At 29.0% G+C, this 20,913-nt stretch overlaps 2 protein-coding genes across 3 annotated transcripts; both read right to left on the bottom strand.

Annotated features, from left to right (window-relative positions):
• Positions 1 to 6,592: 6,592 nt before the first annotated feature.
• On the bottom strand, positions 6,593 to 12,202 carry LOC110606176 (inactive protein kinase SELMODRAFT_444075). Its single transcript, XM_043953062.1, has 10 exons — positions 11,794 to 12,202; positions 11,230 to 11,363; positions 10,657 to 10,754; positions 10,006 to 10,355; positions 9,062 to 9,508; positions 8,802 to 8,962; positions 8,229 to 8,299; positions 7,959 to 8,106; positions 7,704 to 7,853; positions 6,593 to 7,597 (listed from the first exon to the last, which is right to left on the bottom strand). Exons 1-10 carry the CDS (start codon positions 12,182 to 12,184, stop codon positions 7,514 to 7,516), a joined length of 2,034 nt encoding a protein of 677 aa, XP_043808997.1. The 5' UTR covers positions 12,185 to 12,202; the 3' UTR covers positions 6,593 to 7,513.
• Positions 12,203 to 14,783: 2,581 nt separating this feature from the next.
• LOC110606174 (putative pentatricopeptide repeat-containing protein At1g77010, mitochondrial) lies at positions 14,784 to 18,534 on the bottom strand. 2 transcript variants are annotated; one of them, XM_043953588.1, is made up of 2 exons: positions 15,876 to 18,534; positions 14,784 to 15,343 (listed from the first exon to the last, which is right to left on the bottom strand). In XM_043953588.1, the coding sequence occupies exon 1, from the start codon at positions 18,393 to 18,395 to the stop codon at positions 16,353 to 16,355; it is 2,043 nt and encodes a 680-aa protein (XP_043809523.1). In that variant the 5' UTR covers positions 18,396 to 18,534; the 3' UTR covers positions 14,784 to 15,343; positions 15,876 to 16,352. The 2 variants fall into 2 exon arrangements, with proteins under 2 accessions (XP_043809523.1, XP_021600629.2); XM_021744937.2 differs by having other exon boundaries at positions 15,895 to 18,534.
• Positions 18,535 to 20,913: the final 2,379 nt, after the last annotated feature.

Genomic DNA, 20,913 nt, shown 5'->3' with positions numbered 1-20,913 from the left:
TTCAGAAATGATGCGGCGACCAAACACCTTCACTTGAAAATCATCTGTTACAAAAAATGTCACTCCTACTCTCACTTAAAAACGTGAAAAGCACATCTCAATTGTTTGTGCTTTGTTGTGTGGCCCTTCTCCACGTGCAGATCCAATTATATAGGCGCGTGAAGGTCTGCTTTCTATCTGCTGCTTCGTTGTTGTCTGTCTCGTTTCTAGGTCACAGACACGGTACGTTTCGAGCCGATTTTGATTCATAATCAGTAGATATAGATGCAATTTCGGTTAGAATCAGATCGGCATCTTTGGTCTGATGGGTTATAAACTCTGAATTGGACTGAAGGATATTCCTCAATTCTAGTACCGATTTTAAAATTTTGGTTCAATTCATTCTATTTTCAAAAAATATTTTTAGAAGTAAGATATGATTTAATAAAAATCATATTAAACCATACAAAATCAATTTAGTTTAATTCAAACCTATATTTGATTAAATTTAAGTTTCATATGTTCTTATTCAATCAAACTACACAGTTACAAAAATTTTTTACATCAAGAAGCGAACTTAAATAGTAGTCTGACAAGTATAAGAAAAAATATGCAAATCAGTTGTACTAATTTTATAATAACTTAAGATGAACTCGAAAATTAGCTTAAACCACCAAAAGTTGATGTCACAGTTAGATTAGCTAGTCTATCCGCAACACAATTTTTCTGTTTATATACGTGTCTAAACTTCACCTACCAATTAAGATATAATTAGCTAAAGACATTAATACAAAATATTAATATGATATAAATTCTTATCAATATCGGCTTCCATTAGAATAAGGCCAGTTTTAGAGTCCATTTCTACTATTAACCGTTTGATCCCTCTATATCATACTACTCGAAAATAAATAATATAGTTTATAACTCTGCATTCATTGAGAATCAAACAACCAAACAAATGTAATAAGCTTTCAACTATGCTCCATATTAATTACGTATCACCTTCTTGAATTCCCTTTAACTGCTCCATCGGTGTTTTGTTTAATCCAATCAGAGGTTGCCAAGCAATATTTATCATGGAGCCCAATTACTTTGTCAACACCAAAGTATGGAGATTATGTGTTAATTGCAACTTAGAAAAAACTTCCAAACACGAGACCAAAATTATTGAGTTCTTAAATAATCTCGAAAAATATAGAGAATGTACTTTATTATTGCACCACAAAAGATATAATTCATGTCTTGTAAAAAGTTTTATTTTCATCTTTTTATATTAGTCATAAATTTTTCATGAATAAAAAATTCATGCGAAATACCGAGTACGTTAAAAAATCGAAACATTTCGAATTATCTTTCAAATTGAATTGAGAGTAGATGAGAATTTGTCGTATAATAAAGTACATATCGATTTAATAGTGAAGTGATAATTACATTTGAATTTCATGCCATTTGATTTATAACATAAACATTGCGGATAATAATATTTGATCAATTTATTTGATTTAAGATTATATTTAATCAAATGTAATTTTTTTTAATTCTAGTCCAACCATTCCAAATTTGATCTAAATTCAAACTTGCCTTGTGTCTAAAAACTAAAAATATGAAGTATTATGACTTTTTTTTTGTTAGTAAAAGAGAAATGAGGTTAAACTATGAATTTTCAGAAAATTCCTTATGTACTTTACTAATCCATGGTATTATGCTCGTTAAGACGTTTAAATGTTATGTTTTTTATAATTTTATAATTATTTATAGCTCTTTTATTTAAAAATAGTTTTATAATCGTTTTTTAAAATTATTTACAAAAACTCTTTTTAAATCTATATATTCGGACGTGAAATTTGCGTTTTAATTTTAATTTACTAAAATGCATATTGGAATTAACCCTCTTAATTTATATTTACTCTCTTGATTCAAATTGACTTAGATAAGTGATAATTGATCATGCTTTTTATTTTAAAAAATAAATAAATAAATTTTAATTCCTCATTTAGTATAAATGATTTTTTAAAAAAATTAAATAAATTTTTATAAAATAAAAATTTATGGATTTTAAACGTAGAGTATATGAAAAATTATCCATTTAAATAGTAAATATAAATCAATAATGCTAAGGTTAAATTTGATGAAGTCATTTTAGTGAAAGGCCAATTTTGGAACCGGCTCATGGTCGTGTCCATGTTAGCACATCACAACGAAGTGCAAGTGGATTTGTTGGAATGACTAAACTACCCCCTGAGTTATTTTATTAGACGAGGATCAATACGCACCGTTGAATTATTTTATATATTTTTATTTATTGCCAAAAGATGCGAATTTCGTTATAAAATAAAAATTTTCAAGTCACTCTACAATTGTGGGATGCTTATTGTTTTTCTTTATATAGTTAAGCATTTGTTGCTTTTTATCTACGTTTGGAAGTTAAGGTTAATATATAAAATTTTAAAATATTGGAAAACAAATTTAATATAAAAAAAAATTAAATTAATTTAATTATATTTTGATGATCGTTTGGGCTTCTTCTATCAGAAATGAGGTCTGGATTTAGAAAAAGATACGGATCTAAAGCCTATCAATCCACCGGTATAGGTCAGCTCAACATTACGTGACTTGACTACGTATGTGAGTTTACTCACGAAAAGTCTAGTCCGGTGCAGTGATGTGACAGAAGGTAAAGGAAGCAAATCCAGTCATTTCGTAACTTTACCAGCATGCGCGCCGAAAAAATTAAATGGCCGTCTGTCGTGAAAAAATATAGGATTGAGTGATAGAAACCTATGGCACAAAAAATAAATGGGAAGAGACGTGATCTTTTCTAAAAGAGTTTACCTATATACTGATAAACTCTATTTTTTTAAATTTCAAAATATCATATCTTATAAATTAATTTTATAATCAAATATTTTTTGAAATCGAATAGCATCTACTTGTTTTTATGTAGTAATTAAATAATGTTTGAGATTTTTTTTTTTTAAATAAAAATGTTGTATCCATCTAACATGAAAGGCAAGGATAAAATAGTAAGAGAGGTCCACTAGCTAAAGGTGTGTACAAATGATTCAAACTTTAGAAGGTGATTGGATTTGGAGGCAATAAGAGCTTTGGAATCCAATTCCAACCTTGTAATTTCATTACATTACTCAATTTTTTTTTGTGGGAAAACTCAGGTTTTATATGCAATGTTACCTTTTAGTCTTTTCAAAGAATTGGGATCCCATTCTCAATCTTTACCTTAAAATTTATTCATATTATTTTTCTTTTCCCTCATTCAAATGTATAGAGTTTGAATAAATAAATTAGTCTAGTATGATTTAATAGCTTATTTAGGTTTTTTTTATAATGATAGTTTAAATATAAATTTAAATTAAAATATAAAATTTAATATTTTTAACTTCATTGTTCAAAAGAAATTTTGATTTTTTTACCCAAAAAAAACTATCTTTTATACAAACTTTATTTATAAAGAAAAAATTTGAATCATTCTTAATCTGATTGAATTAATTTTATTTAAATATCACTCGTATTTTGTACGTGAATTAATTTTATTTATATGTATGACAGTAGAAAAAAGAGTGATATATAGAGATAAATTAAAAATGTAATTTTTAAAAAATTTAAAAAATTAATTAATAAATTTTTTAAAATTATAAAAATTAAATAATAAAATTAATATAGAGACTAATTAATAAATTTTTTAAAATATTAATATATTTTTTAAAATTGAAAAAATAATTATAAATTTTTTATATTATAAAAATTAAATAATAATTTTTTTAAATAAAAAGAAGATGCAAGTGGATGGCAGGCTAATGGCTCAACTTGTAGGAAAAAAAAAATAAATAAATAAAAAGAAGAAAAGATTCAGCATCTTAGCTTTTGTTGGTGTGTGGATCTTAATTTGCTTTTCACCTTTCAGTTTTTATTTTGGACCCATGCATTCCCAGTATCTCCCACCTTCATGTCTAGTCGCTCTTCCTAAATTTTTTTTACAATAAAAAATAAAAATTTATCCAATTAAATTCATGTGACTGAAAATGAACTAAAGATGATTGATGAATAGTCTACGTCTATAAAAAATTACTTTTAACATACAAGTCAATAATTTATAACAGAAAAAAGTATAAAAAAATAAATTAAATTTAAAATAAATACATAATAATATATATTTTAAAATTCAGTGTATACTTTATTTTTATATTATAAATAAATAAAATTAATTAATAAACCTTTTAAAAATCTTATTGATATCCACTAATAAATAAGAGATTTTGCGATTATGAATATAGTGAAAATTAGAAAATGTTATTCTTTAAGATAATTTTGTACCACAAAAAACTCAACCAATTCATAAAATAATTAATTTTTTGATAATTTAAATTCGACTATTATTATCTTTGAATTTTTTTAAATGTGAAATTTTTGTAACCGAATGTTATAATTTATTAAAATCTTATTATGAAATTCAGTCATATAGTGTATTTTATGATATATTTTAAATAAATATTATATTATATTAATATATAAATATTAAAAATTATATATTCTCTTTTTATAATTATTTATCCTATAATACAAAAGATTAAGTAGATAATTTGATTATTTTAAGAATTTTGATTAAAATGTTGTTTGCTCTTTATTAAAAAAGCTTGAGTATATAATTATCTCCTCGGTGGAATTAATGAAGTTGTTTCTCATTGTACACTACGAAGTACAAATCCTTTCTTCATACAAGCTCTGCTTGTTACAAAATCATAGAGTTATAATTAGACAATAATAACAGTTAGCTGCTTTAGCAGTAGATAATTATATAAATAATTATTAATTAAATTTTATTTTTTATAATTTATTTTTTCAATTATTAAATATTAAATTTTATTTTAAAAATTATCACTGAACAAAATCTGAATGAGCAGCTTGCATGTTGACATATTTGCATCAAATACTATTAGATCTTTTATATTTTTTTATTATTTTTAATATAAGTGGTCAATTTTATTCGTATAGAAATATTATTTATTAACTTTTATTTTATTTTTAAAGTAGTGCAACTTCTTTCTTATATATATATATTGAAAAAGATAAGTTCCAGATGGTTGATGGAGAAGAGAGCCCTTCAAAGTTGGGTTTGAGAAGACGTGGCAGCATTGCCTACCTTTTATTTCCTCAAAGTGCCCATGTCTTTGAGGGGTGTGTGCCTCTCTCTTTTGTTGTTCCCCATTTCTCGGAGATATTATATGGTAAACCTTAATTAATTGAATTTTAAATTAGTTGGATTCTCCATTCCCATATATATGATTTCAGTTATTATCACAAATAATTATTTCAATTAAATATTTTATATAAATTTAATTTAATTCTTTTTTATAAATTGTTTTTTTAATGAAAGAATTGTTTTTTTGGCTTTATTTCAAAAATATATTTTTAAAAAATATATTTTTCAAATATTCAGACGTTTAGAATATTTAAAAAATTTAATTAATAAAAAATATTTTCTTAATAAAAATAAGCTATTTAAAAAAAATAACTTTTTTTTAAAAAATTATTTTTTAAAATTTTTATTAAGATTTTTGTGTATAAATTTATTAATAAATTTTATTTTTTAAATTAAAATTAAATTATAAAAATAAGTTATTTCTAAAATTTTATTTTTAAAAAAAATAAAATTATGTATAATTTTTATAAAATTTTTTTTTTTATAAAATAAATCATGTGAAATAGAAAATAACTGTATGCTATATGAAATGATTTAATTAAACTCTTGAAAGAAATATATTAGGGATAACAGCCAATCAAATTTTTTAAATTAATATAATCAATTAAATTCTCATTTGTATTAAATTTTATATTTCTTTCATCTCATAAATTTTGTCAGCTCTATTTTTATATATAAAAAGATAAATTTTTTTATTAATTTCCTAATTATACTATTTTAAAAATATTAAATTTTATTAAATATTAATAAATATATTGTATAGTCATTTAAAAATAACAATTAATGAAATGTTATATTAAAAATAAGATAAAATTAAATATAATTATAAGAATCAATTTATCTATTATTATAATATAAAAAATAAATAATAATTTTAAAATAATAAAAATAAATAAATAAAAATGATAGTACGGACAAAAAATATAGAGACGATGAAGATGAAGACGATGTTGTAAAGTACTGTGGAGAAAGTGGCTTTAACTGTGCCGTTTTGTGAAACTATTCACAAAAATTGTCAAAGCTCTTGATATTCTTTATGTTTAGATTTTAAAATATTTCATTTGAGTGAGGGTGAATAAAAATCTGATCTTTTTAAGTTAAATTTTTGTATTATTTTTAAATTTTTATTAGTAATTAGAAGGAAGTGTTTTAAAAAATATTTACAGGTTTTAAATATAAAAAGCTTTTAACCCACTGTTTTGATAAATTTCAAAAATCTAATTAAAAAAAAAAAGCACAAATAAAAATTAAATCTGGAAACTGTTCCTAAGAAAAGTGCTCTCTGACTTGACTCCCAAAATAATCCAACTAGCAGGGGAACAGAAAGGGTATGTGCCACTAATTTCAAAGTTGCTATAATGGAAATTAAATAGATTGTGAGCGAACACATAAAGCTCAGAAATTGTTTTTTAAATCCTTAATTGGATGCATATACACTTGGTGTATGTAAAAAAATTTAAAAAAAAAAAAAAAATTTCATAGTGGGTGAATGTGGCATCTGAAGAAGTGGCACCACTGTCAATTTGTGATGCATGTAAAAGGGAAACAAGATGAAAAGTAAGCAGAAAGATTAAATGGGTAATGGGAAGGTTCCTTCTAAAACTAAGGTCCATCTCAATCTCAGAATCTCATGCTTTTGTTGTATGGAGAAAGCCAAAACCCTAATGATTCTCTCTACAATCTACACCCAACCCTTGTGGAGAAAACTGTTGCTTAGTCCAACTTGTAGTTGTTTATTCTTCTGTCTGGCTCCACACATTTTGATACTGATAAATCCTCTAGATAGTTCTCCTTTTGCTCCCATGGATATGATAAAAATTATTATGCAAAGCTTGAGAGATACATGATAAGACGTGGGTCAACTATTGCTTCTGCACCCACCAAAAAAAAAACATATAGTGCCTGCACTGCCTGGAATCTAGAAATTTTCATTTTTTGATACTTATCTATATGAATTTTGTTGTTATTATCTATAGAAAATTCACATAACTTGTGTCCTTTTCAATCCTTCTCATCTCATTATAAGCTTTCACTGAGTTTTGTTGAAATTGAACATGGAGGAGAGAAGCTACTCAATGCATTACAAACTACAAAACAAATTGGCTTAAACGTCCACAAAACATGGACACTTCTCATTCAGTGTTTTATTTAGACAAGGAAATGAACATACCTTTATCTAAGTGATGACTAAAGTTCTCCTCTAAAACTATTTTAAGACAAAATCAGCAGCCAGAACAAGGCATGTAAGAAAGTAGAGATGAAAAAACACAGAGATATACATCTGTAAAACTAAAATGATGTGTATCTTCAACCTCTTCATCTCCTTGCATGATAATGAGGTAAAACTTGCTCCCCTAAATGATGGATTCGGTTGTTTTCTCCTTCGAGAAGGCGCACGATCTGCAGTAATCATATATACAATATTCCAAGATATCAAAGTTTCTGGTCATGCTGCATATTCACCAACAGTTCAATGAACAAAAGTCAAAGGATCAGATCCATATACCTCTCCCATTGATGGCCGCCTTTCGGGGTTTCTTTGTATGCATAGATATGCTGCTTTAGCCATGAGGTATAATTCATATGTGTCATATGAATCTACTATTCGTTGATCGATGAGTTCGTGTAGTGCGAGCCTCTCAATCAGTGGTTCTGCCTGACATCCATCACAGAAAGTATTTTGGATTCAAACAACAGAGAAAATCAGAGAAAACCAGAAGTTGATCATTGCTGAAAAGGATGAATTAAAACACCAACATACCCACTGTCGAAGTGATTGTTGTCCTTCGACTCGTTTTAAATCAACTACTTTTTGTCCGGATATTAGTTGTAAGAGAACAATGCCAAATGCATAGACATCTGTTCTCACAGAAACAATACCATTTTCTGCATACTCTGGAGCAAGATATCTACATGGACCAGAACAGAGACCAATTTCAGATTGTTTAACTAGACAAATCAGGCTTAAGAAACTGTGACTCAACATCAAAACAAGTGGTCCTGAAGCACAAAGAGCTCATAGAAGGCATACCCCAGCGTGCCAAGTACCCTTGTCTGGACCTCGTCAGTGGTCTTCCATCTGGCAAGGCCAAAATCCCCCAGCTGTATGCAGACAAAAATCATTCCATTAACTGAAATTATCCTTAAAATTGACTCTTTATTCAATCAATAAGGCTAGTGATAGTACAGATAAATAAATAATTAAAGGACTGAGGAGAGCTCTGCTGCTGCTGTCAATGTATTATCATGTTCCTTTATTTTTATATTAAAATCATAGTTATTTCCAGGCAGTTTTCTATACATATATTTACGAATGGCTGGATATGAACTTCCAGGGTAAAGGATTTCTAGTTTCTGTAGCTCATAAATGTGAAACAAATTATAATTGGCTAAGGGACAAAGGTGAAATTAAGCTTGGACATTCAATCCAAGTCCACTTGCAACATGGAAACAAAAGCTACAGTCAAGTGACAGTGATGAAATCTGGAAGAGTAACACCATCAACAGAAACAGATAAAATTACTGCTATTATTGCAGTGGATTGGAAAAGGACATGCTGAAAAACAAAAGCACATTAGAAATGCATAGAGATGGCAGAATTCACCATTGGAACAAAGTCATGTGTGAGCAATATATTCCCAGGCCGCAAATCTCGATGAATGATAGGACCACTACGGCATTCTTCATGCAGAAAACGCAATCCCTTTGCAGTTCCTATTGCAATGGAATATCTTTGGTGCCAATCAAGAACAATTGCTGCCTTATCTGTAAAAGATTAAAAATGTCAGCAGATGAGAAGAAGAGAAGTGAACCAAATCAGCAACAATAAAAAACTAAACTTGGACCAAGTGGATAGATACTCACCAAATAAATGCCAATCCAGAGACTTGTTGCATATATACTCATAAACCAAGATGTTAAGATTCTCCTTGCAACAAAAACCCAAAAGCATGACGATGTTCTTGTGGCGGGCAAAGTTTAAGACATATACCTCAGACTGAAATTCTGCAAACCCTTGTGTGCTTGCTTCTTTGCGTACCTTTGCAGCAATTAGCTGTTTATCTTTTAGCTCTCCCTTATATACATGTCCATAACCACCTTCTCCTAATAAGTTCTCTTTTGAAAAATCTTGTGTTGCAAGCTGAATCTCAGAAAAAGTGAATCTCATTGCATCCTTAATATAAAATTCAGTCCTCGCCCCACATGCAGAACAAAGAATAGGTGCTTCCGATGTTTGACGTCGAGAAACATTTTTATGGTGGGCAATCTGAGTGGAAGGAGGATAGTTACTGTCTGGTTTGTTGTATGTACCTGAAACGCATAAAATTTTGTTTATTCATATTAAAGAAATGAATCCAGAATTGAATAGGACATTCTTCATCGAGGAACTAACTAACGTGGAAATATTTTTCTGACAAAAAGTGATATTGTGGTCGCAGAGTAATGCTGAAGATGATCTTCATAGCATCAGGAACATATATCTAATCACTGCCTATACCGTGCTGTGCTTCAGAAAGAGAGCTATGATCATGTGAATCAATATAATATGCACGTATTTACTTCCAGTAGATCTATGGTTGTCAACTTTCTTGGAATCCCAAAATTTAGATTGAGTTCAGATTTAACATGAAAAACAAATTAATTTTCTCAAATGAGGTTGACATTTTTGAAGTTGAAAAAAAAAAAACTGGGAAGGAGGCTTGCATCCAGTTCATATACATCAAATGGTTGAGTTGTAAATCATGCAAGATATAGACGTGGATGTAATCAGAATGTTTAGTAAACTATTTTAGATTTATAATTATTACCTGCTTTATGTTGCTTAGAAGACGCCCCAAAATCTAACAGAAAACTATGCTCGCGTGATCCATATGAAGATGAGGGTAACGAACTGGAACTATGCATGTCAGAACTTTCAAGAGAATTAATTGATAATGAAAAGCTTCTGCAAGAGATAACACACTGCCCTTCATTTTCACCACCTTGACGATTCAGCAGGGGAACAGGTTTGGACATGGAATAGAATGGCTTCTGTTCTATAGGGTCCGTTTCATTTGCAAAATGAGGTCTCTTAAGTTCCACAGATAAGTTATCATGGATCAGTGCAAGCTTGGAAGGTATCTGTTTAAGATAAAACTTCAAGTCTCTTCTAAGATGCCTGTTAAATGTGAAAGTGTTGCTCGTTATGCCACGAAAATAAAGAAATAAGAAGGAGAAGAAGCAATGGAACATTTGACAATGGCATATATCCAAATAGGGATCATTATCTATGAAGAAGTAACATGGATTAACCAGTATTTATAGAAGCAACATGCATTCACAAAAATGCATTATTATGGGATGGAATGGCAAATTTTGAAGTTAATAGGCATGGTTAAATAGTCAGAACACGAAAGTTCAAAACTAATCACCAATGAAATTAAAATGCTAAAACCAATCAAATAAGATAGAATCACTACCTATCTAGTATGACCCAAGTTGCCTTATAAGAAACAACTTCTTGAAGAATGACCTGCTTCATTGGAGTTCCTGCTGTAATTTTAACTTCAATGGTGACCTATATTTTGAAAGAAAAAATGTGTTAAGGAAAAAAAAAAGATAGTAAGGGTTGAAAACCTATGCTTTTCCAGAATGAAAACAGTCCTGTAGCTAAAACATAGGAATACTGCGTGTTATGCGTCTGGCAACAACATTCTTCAGTATGCTTTGGTGGAAAGGTAAGAATTAATAGCAGTAATTAAGGTGAATTACATACAAGTCTAGTCCTAGGTTTCACATGCATCATCATTCTGTTCCAAAGTATTTGGGAGTGACTTCCTTTCTATAAGCTTGCATTGCATATGCGGATGTAGCACAGAATTTGCATAATATCTTGAAAAAGTGTGCCAAATTTACTTATCAAAATTAAATGATACTCCAATAAAATGTAGTTTTTTGTTTCTTCATAAAGAGAAGAACATTATATCTATGCAAAAGAGAGAAAGAGAATATCCAAGTGTACAAATTAAAGATAGAGAGCATGTATTAATTACCCCTTCATCTTCACAAACTTCAGCACTTTCCAGGAGCATGTTTAGATACACATTAATTTTCTTTGTAACTTCCTCTTCCAACACACTAGCGCTTGCTCCACCAAAAGAATCAGGGCATGCTTTCATATAACCCACTGTGCCAACCCCACATATAAAAGAAAATAAAAGAATCAGGAGATTGTTTGATTTAACAACCCACTACAAATTGAGTTAGTTCTCTCTTTTCTCAGCTCATATTATGCATACACCAGCTAGCTAGTGATGTCATAATTAAAATCTTGCAAACAACATTAGCATTTTGCTGGTATTTCTTTTTACGCTTGCAGTGTGTGTCACAATTAAGCACTTGGCACAATGCAACACTCAAGAGATACTATCTAACCCATCATCAAATGGTAGAAAACCAGTCTATCTTTGTGCAGATAAACAAAAATATGAGCAATTCTTATCCAAACCGGGTCGATAATAACCCATAAAGTAAATACACTGGTTTTACACGGATCCACTATAACTTTACACTAAGGAGCAGGTTTAGATGGGTCAGGAAAAAGAACAAACACTTACAGGAATTAGGCACTTTATGGAGAACTCCAAGAACAATAAGCCTATCACCTGTATGAAGAATGTCACCTCTCAATCTAACTTCATTAATGGTGCGTTTAAGCTCGTGCATACCACGATCCTTAGTGGCATCATAAGCGATAACAATATAGGAATGAGAAAGAAGATTCTCCATGAGAAAAGAAACTAAACTTGAAAACTCCCCAGCCCACCACCTCAAAAGAAAAAAAAGAAGAAAGAAAAAGCCAAAAACTAAGCTGAGGTTATTTGTGTTGCCTAGGTTCCGGGCATGTGAAAGAGTTATATGGGGAGGGACAGCAGAGAAGAAGAAGAAGAAGAAAGAAAGAAAGAAAGAATGGGATTGGTGATCCAATGAATACGTGTAGTTGTGCATTCGAGGAACGAAGGAGCAGATTCGAGGAATATGGAAGGAATTATCCTTGAGGATATACCTTGCAAAGTTGACGGGAAATAAACTGCCGTCGAGATAGTAACAATGAGAAGAGTGACAGAGACTTGAAGACAAAATGCTGATTTTTGGAGGGCCTCTACGTTCCTTCTTCATTGGCTATGGCGATGGCTATAACTCTTATACTCCTTGTTATTTCAGAGCTTTGGTTTAGAAAAATTTGCATGCATCCAATTATTCGAAACACAGACAAGTAAATCCTTAACGAACATATCAGATAGTAACCACTTTATATATCTTGGATTATGGTAAATCCAATCCAATTGAAAATTTTCCATTTAATTTGTATATTACTCTATTAGTTCTATAATTTTTATTAATTTTATTTTTTTCATATATATTAAAAAAATAATTTTTATTAATTTTTTAATTATATTCATAATATAAAAAAGGAAAATACGTAATAATTTAAAAAAAAATAAGATGGAGAGTATTATTTATTTGATAAGTTTTTGATACATACTAGTTAATAAAATTTCATATATTCATAATTGTGTAGTCAATTATGCTAAAATAAATATACTGAAATATTTTATAAGAAAATTATTAAAATAAGTAATAAAATTTTTAATGTATATTTATCTTATAAAAATTAATTTATAGCACAAAAACATTAAGGAAAATTAATATATCTTTTATACTATAAATGAAATTAAAATAGAAAGTTAAATAATGAAATTTAAACAATTATTCAAACTAAATTAAATTTTATGTCGGAAATAAAATATATGCCATTTCATATATACTTTTATAATAAATTATAAGCAAATTGATCTATATATATATATATATAGAAGAGATAACTTTTTTTGCTAAAAATTAAATTAATTTGAATTTATGAATTGATATCTGGTGAGTTGAAACAAAAATATACAAATAAAAGTTTGACTTACGATAAAATTAATAAATCAAAATGGTTATTGAGAAATTAATAAAGTTAAATATCGGTTCAGATGGATTAAAATTGGCGAAGTAGTAAAAATATAAAATTCTTTAAGAAAATTAAAGTTTGTCTAATTATCGGATCATCTTGATAATCTCTATAGCACATCCCATCATATCGGATTTGATAGATACGATAAATATATTTTAACGGTAGACAGTCAATTAATGAATACGAAATTTATTAATCTATATTTTGTCATTTCGCTTGTATTATATCATTCTGATTTTATTTATAACACGTATATTTATGATTTCAATTAGGGCTAGTGGAGCCGACTATCACGTTAAATATTTGTATTTAACCTGATCGGATCAAATTATGCTTAGCGTGTTCAGCCCTTCTAAAATTAGTTCTAGAATCTAGTTGGATGATGGACATGTAGCGGTTTTTATATTTTAAATGTTATTAGATTTGAATTAAAATTTTTGAGTTGATTTAGGTAAAAAGTTGAAAGGGATTAAGTTCACATTCTAATAAACATAGGGATGAAATTTAAACATTAAGTCAAATTAAGTGTTAATGATATACGTGAAGTTTATTATTAAAAGTTTCCCCGACTTCAAGGTCTTTAGCATAGAAATTAACTGAGACTCGATACCTTGTACTAAGTTAAATTCTTTTTTACATGAAAACATGTTATGTTTTAAGAATTAGTTTTGTTCACATGAAGACATGTTGTCTTTCCAGCCAACTCCCACCCTTCTTTCCTATTTTTCAACAACACCCAATCCCATCAATGCCACATTGGGGATGTTCCCCGGTTGGATTTTTATAGTATCAGATCTGACCCAACATTTATTATAATAAATTTAAATAGTATATAAACGAGTGAATTTTGAAAATAATACATGTAACAAGCTTAGAAATTAAATTTTATATATTTAGTATCTATTATTCGAATATATTTATATTAATAAATAATTAAATATATTTATATATTTTTGTAATAGTACACTCTTTTACAGAAATTATCTATGAAACAAAATAATTAGTTAATATCTTATTTAATCATTAAAAATGTTAAAGTATATATTAACTTTGAAGTTATATTTTTATGTAAATTATTAAATTAAAATTTGTAAAATTAAATGGGATTAAGTATTTTTTTTATAATAATAAATGGGGTAAATTTAAATATTTAAAGTAAATTTTATCGGACATTAAATATATTCAACGGATTTAAATTTAAATAAAATAATTTTTACTCTATCCTTTTTATACGGAGCATTTGATCGGTTCAGTTTTGAATTGAACTGAATAAATAAAAATAAAAATTTTAATTTCTATACAAATTAAATTAAATCAATTTTAATAAAAAATTGAATCAAACCAAACCAATCTGATTCAGTTCGATTTGATCGATTTAAATTTTTAATAAATTTTTATTTTTTTATTTTTAATATTTTAATTTTTATTTAAAATATTTTAATTTTAATATAATCTAATTTCTTTTTATGAAAAATAATATACTATTATTATTAATCGGTTCAATTTATTTTTTAAAATTTTTTTTTATTAAAATTAAATCAAATCAAAATAATTAAAATTTTTAATTTTAAAAATCAAATCAAACTTAAATATATAAAAAGCCGAACTGAATTTTTAAATTAATTCAATTCGACCGATTTTTTAAATTTTGAACAGAATACTACCGGGAATGCTTTATCAGCTCTCCAAGCACATTGGTAACCTCCACTAGCAGGCAAAGCATTGTCCCGAGCTAAAAAAAATGGTACAACATGACTGAAAAATGCAACATATCGGAAATCACTTTTCTGGCTAAATCTCTCTCGTGCATTTCAGACTCTTTGAGTCTCACGACCCAACCACAGCCGGCCTTTGCAGGAATTGACAGTGAGAGAACGTAGTTCTGGGCAATCCAACACCTGCAAGCATGGAACAGCAACAAGACCAAACAAGCCAAGGTTGAAGACTTCTCCACTGCCAGATCTAAGCTTGGGAGACACTAAGCACACAAAGCAAAAGAGATCCATCCTTCCCTGTGACGGGACGAAGAATAGCACTTCTAGGCAGGCTGCAGCCATCCCATGCAAGCCTCCCGAACAGCACTTGTCCACGGCCACAGTCAGAGAAATTGAACCAGCAGATCGCCTAAAGAACCTCCCACCAAGAACGGGCTGGATCAGCAAACCAAGACACAAAAACCTATTTCAGTGAGGGGAGGTGAAAGGGCCACATAGGGAGAGAGAGGGAGAACAAAATAATTAACTTCTATCATATTTGTGTGTGTGTGTGTGTGTGTAAGCTGAAGACCCAGAACGCATTAGCTATTGTAGTAGAGCAAGAATTATTTTTGCCAAAGATAAAAAGATCAAGGCATGGACTTTCCTGCAAACCCCTTCAAAATGCAAGTCATCTGCATAACTATTCAATTTAATTTCCAATATCACATGTCTAGATCTAATGGTTCCATGAGATCATCTGAATCTCCATATTTAAGCTTCAGAAGAAGTCTTCAGCCTGCCAATGAGAAACTGCATATTCCTGGTGCAACTCATATGCACCTTGGCTTGAATTTGTTAAATCTATATATGCTCATAATTTCAGTGGATATGCCTCCTTTCTTTATATACAAATCCTTTGATGATATAGAAAAAAGAAGGAAAGGATACAAAAGTATCATAGGTTTCAAACCGAACTGAAGCGTACCAGTTAAGAGCGTCCTTACCAAATTTCCAATTGCATTCACAGAAATTTTCATCCAATGCGGAAATGCAACTCCAATATTTGCAGTAGAAGATAACTTGTTCAATGTGGTCAAATAATTGTAATCATCATATAGGCCAAGTAGAAAGTGCACCAGCTTTGTTTGAGGTAATGCCTCCATAAGGAAGCTACAAAAACATCAGGGAAACGGCAGCCCAACTTGCCCAGATGAAGCAGACAAATGAAGGATGGCTGCACCACAGACCAAGCTTTCTTCCTGCTCTACATGAGGAACTTTGACATGATTAAGTATCAATTGCAGAACTAGGTTTGCCCAAAATTGGCATAGTCTCTTGAAATTTTACATTTGATGGAGTGTGGCTAAACCCATAAGATATCAGCAAAAAAATGAAAAGAATTACATGACTTCTCCTTGTGAACATGGAAGTTCCAAGAATGCGCACCTTCCAAATATCTTGTTCAATCAGCCCAACTGAAACCAGGATGCTTTTTTACTTTCTTCTCTTTCATTACCTTTCTAACAAGAGCTGAGCTTTCCCAGTCCCCAGAGGTAGCAAATATGCCAGATAGTTGGACATACGCATTGGAGCTCTCAGGATCAAGTTCAATGATTCTCCTTGCCACCTTTTCACCCAGATCCTTATCTCCATGAGCCACACAACCCCTTAACACAGATGACCACATGCTGGCATCTGCCACAAAGGGCATATTCTCAATAAGATTATTTGCCTCCTGTAAGTAACCAGCACGAGCAAAAAGATCAATCATGCACGAATAGTGCTCAATTCCTGGATCAATATGATAGTCATATTTCATAATATTAAACCATTTATGTCCCTCCTCAACCAACCCACAATGGTTACAGGCAGATAAAACCCCTGTAAATGTAATATCTGTTAGTCTTACACCAGCATGTTTCATTTCATTGAACAGTGTTAGTGCTTCCAATCCATAACCATTTGTAGCATAGCCCATCAGCATTGAGTTCCAGGAGACTTCATCAGATTTGATCATCATATCAAACAGCTTTCTTCCATTCTCAACCAAGCCACATTTGCAGTAATAATCAACAAGGGAGGTAGAAACAACCTGATCAGAATCAAGTCCAATGATAATTGCTCTCGCAAAAACCTGTTCACCCATTTCCAGTGAAGAGATACCAGCACAGGCACTGATCACACTAGCAAGGCTAAACTTGTCAATCCTCAAATCCAGTTTATTCATTTTGCGAAAAAGGTCCAATGCTTCAATTGGACAACCATTTTGTACAAGACCCACAACCATTGAATTCCATGATATCAGGGTTTTACTCGGCATGGTTTTAAAAATCTGTTTTGCATCTTCAATTCTACTACAATTGCTATAAACTGTGATCATAGAGTTGAGTAAGACTGTATCATGGGCTTTGAGCTCACTGAATAATTTGCAAGCAGCATTGGGACTTCCACACTTGGAATATGCATCAATAAAAGCACAAGCAACAATGATGTCATCAACTAATCCAACTTTACAAGCATAGGCATGGATTTGTTTACCATGTTGTGAATTCCCAGAGCTATGGCAGGAACTCAGAATAATTGCTATTGTTGATGAGTCTACCTGAATTCCATTTTTTTGCATCTCAGTGAAAAGTGCATGTGCTTTCATTTTTTCGTTATTGTTAACATACCCAGAAATCAAAGAATTGCACACCACAATACACGGGTTACTTTTCCTATCAAATATTCTTCTTGCATCATTCATTCTACCATAATTTGCATAGCCAGTGATAAGCGCTGACAACGAGAAGTCATCCACTTCCTTCATCATATTCAAAACATAATTTGCGCTGTCCAACTCACCGCATTTTCCATAAAAGTTAATCAGTGAACTAGCCAATACTGAGTCAAATTCCATGTCATCAATTAGAATCCGGGCATGGATTTGCTTACCACATTCAATAGCTTCCAAATCAGTACAAGCGCCAATAACAGTAGCTAATACAAAGGAATCACCATATGATTTTTCCAACGGCCTCAAATTCAATTCCTTAAATAGCCTAATCGCATCCCTTGGACATCCATTCCGAGCATAACCATGAATCAATGAATTCCACGCAACCCCATTTCTCCTGGGCATCTCATTAAACAACCTCCTAGCAATGTCGAACTCGCAAGCTTTCACAAACCCCGAAATAACCACATTCCACGAATAATCATCTTTTTGGGGCATCACATCAAACAGCTCCAGCGATTTTTCTCTGTTTCCGCACTTCAGGTAGCCCTCTATCATGGTGTTCCAGGAAAAGCAGTTTCTATAGGGCATTTCATAGAACAGGTTATGCGCATCGCTCATGCAACCGCATCGACTGTACATCAGTAGAAGGCGGTTTGCCAGTGAAAGAGTGGAATTTAGGAGACCCCTTTTTAAAAAGAGAAGGTGGATTTGTTTTCCGATGTGGATTGAACGGTGGGTATTAAGAGATTGCAGTAAGCGAGCCATAGATTGGAGTTGAAGATCCATGGCAAACGAGAATGACCCATGCGTCTCTAGTGTTAGAATACGTCACCGCATCATGGACTACTAGATTCGTGCCGATTGTCCAGGATAGAAAAAGAGCCGGCCGACCAGAGAGACAAAGTGTGTAAATTATTATATTTCTCTAGTGCTAAAGAATAGGGATAATTATAAAAAGTGGTATTGGCTCAAAAAGTTTTAAGTTTTTATATTTATAGTTTAAATTATTAATTTTAAATTAAAAATTTTAATTTTTAAATGTATTATAATTATATTAATTTTTAAAATTAATTTTAATCAAATTTAAATTAATTTACATAACATAATATTATTATTTTTATTATATAAATAATTTTAATTAATTTAAATTAAATTTTAATTAAAAAATTAAATTTCTACTTACTTAAAATTTTCAATTAAAATTTTTATTTAAATAAAAAAAATTAAATATTTTAATTATATAATTTAAAATTTTTAATGTTCTATTTTTTTAAATAGAATCATATAATTTAATTTGTGATAAAAAGAGTTTAGTAAAGTGAGATTTTTCATTTAATAGCAGTAATGAATATTGATGTGTTACTTAAAAATTAATTAAAATAATTTTTAATTAAAATAAATTATATTTTAATCCTTAAAATTTTATAAAATATATAATTTAATCTAAATATTTATAAATTTAGTTATAAAGTTTTATTTTATAATAAATTAGTCATTTTAGTTATAATTTGTTCCTATGATTTTATAAATTAGTCTCTAAATATTATAATTATTTACAAATAAGTATTTATATATTTTTTTAAATTAATCTCACATATTTATTAAATTTAATATCTTAAAATAAATTAATAAAATAAAATTTAAATCAAGATACATTTAAATTCAAATCTAAAGAGTTATTTCAAATCTAATTTTTTTTCATTTTCAATTCTTTTTTTATTAATAGAATAAAAAGAAGCTATTTAATTTTTTTTTATCTTATCTATTATTTTTCACATATTAAAATTTAAAAAAATAAAAAAATTAATTTATAAATATAAATATTTATTAGTAATTACATTATTTATTTTGGACTATGATCCCCTCTAGAACAAATGAGTCTCTAGTGTTAAAGAATAAACTTTAACTAAATATATTAACAATTAATTTTACTAGATATTTATACCACTTACCATAATCTATAGTTATAATAAAAATAATTATACATATAATAATTATATACTTTTTAACTTTCTTTAAAAAGGGAAAGGCTAGGATTTGTTCAAAACTAAATTATTCTAATAGTTTTTAGCTTTTAAATAAACTTTAACTAAAAGTTTAAAAAAATGAAAAAGGAGTTTCTAGTGATCTATTTCAAAATCGATTCACATGGATGATTTATTTTAATTTTTAATAAAAATTTCATTTATAAAAATATACGCAACATATTTTAAAAGTTTAAAATTTTAAATCCAATAAAAAATCATCTACTACAAAAAAATATTGATCAAATTATTTCTAATCAAATTTTTTTCAGTTTAATAAAAAAATAAAAACTCAATAAATAAATTAATTTATCTCATTTTTAAAAAAAATTAATCAAATCGAATTTATATACAATTAAATTTTTAATTGTATATATCTTTTTAATGTTTGAATGAACTATGAAACTGGCCTTATGATTAATTTAGGAAAACAAAAAGAAAAAAAAGATACTATGATAGGCCGGCTTTGCTGAACTCAGTTGTAATTAGAAGTGAGCAGTATTCGGTTCAAATTGAAAAAATTGACCGAACCGAACTGATTTAAAAATTTGGTTCAATTTTTTATACATTTTGATTTGATTCGATTTTTAATTTTAGAAATTTTGGTTATTTCGATTCGGTTCGATTTTGATCAGAAAAAAATCGAAAAAACCAAACCGAACTGATTAGTAATAATAATATGTTTTTTCAAATAATATAGAGAAATTAAATCATATTAAAATTAAAATATTTTAATTAAATTTTAAAATATTAAAAATAAAGTGTAAAAAATAAAAAAATATTAAAAATCGAAATCAATTAAACCGAACCGAATTGAACCGAATCAGACCGGTTCGGTTCGATTCGGTTTCTAACCAAAATCGATTCGATTCAGTTTTCATAAATATTAAAATTTCAATTTTCTATTTATTCAATTTAGTTCGATTTTGAATCGAACCGACCGAATGTTCACCCTAGTTGTAATAATACTATTATTTCTTACGAAACAAATCCAAAAAAGACAGTAATGGAACCAAATCCAATCATAAAATACAATTACGATGTTGTCTGCCTGACCAAAATAAACCTATCTCCCATCAAATTTCATATTTAATATATCTGTTGTTCGGCGGCAAGGGATGCCTCCGACGACTACAAAACTCAAATAACACCTCAGAGTTATGTTAAATAAATAAATAAATATGTTTCCGCCGCCGTAAAATACTATAATTTATTGCAGACTAAAAATAAATAAATAATAAAAATCCCTTATAGATTACACTCAAGACAAAGTATCAGAA

The sequence above is a fragment of the Manihot esculenta genome, chromosome 18 (genome assembly GCF_001659605.2).
Source record: "Manihot esculenta cultivar AM560-2 chromosome 18, M.esculenta_v8, whole genome shotgun sequence".
NCBI lineage: Eukaryota > Viridiplantae > Streptophyta > Magnoliopsida > Malpighiales > Euphorbiaceae > Manihot > Manihot esculenta.
This window is presented reverse-complemented; position numbering and strand designations above follow the sequence as displayed.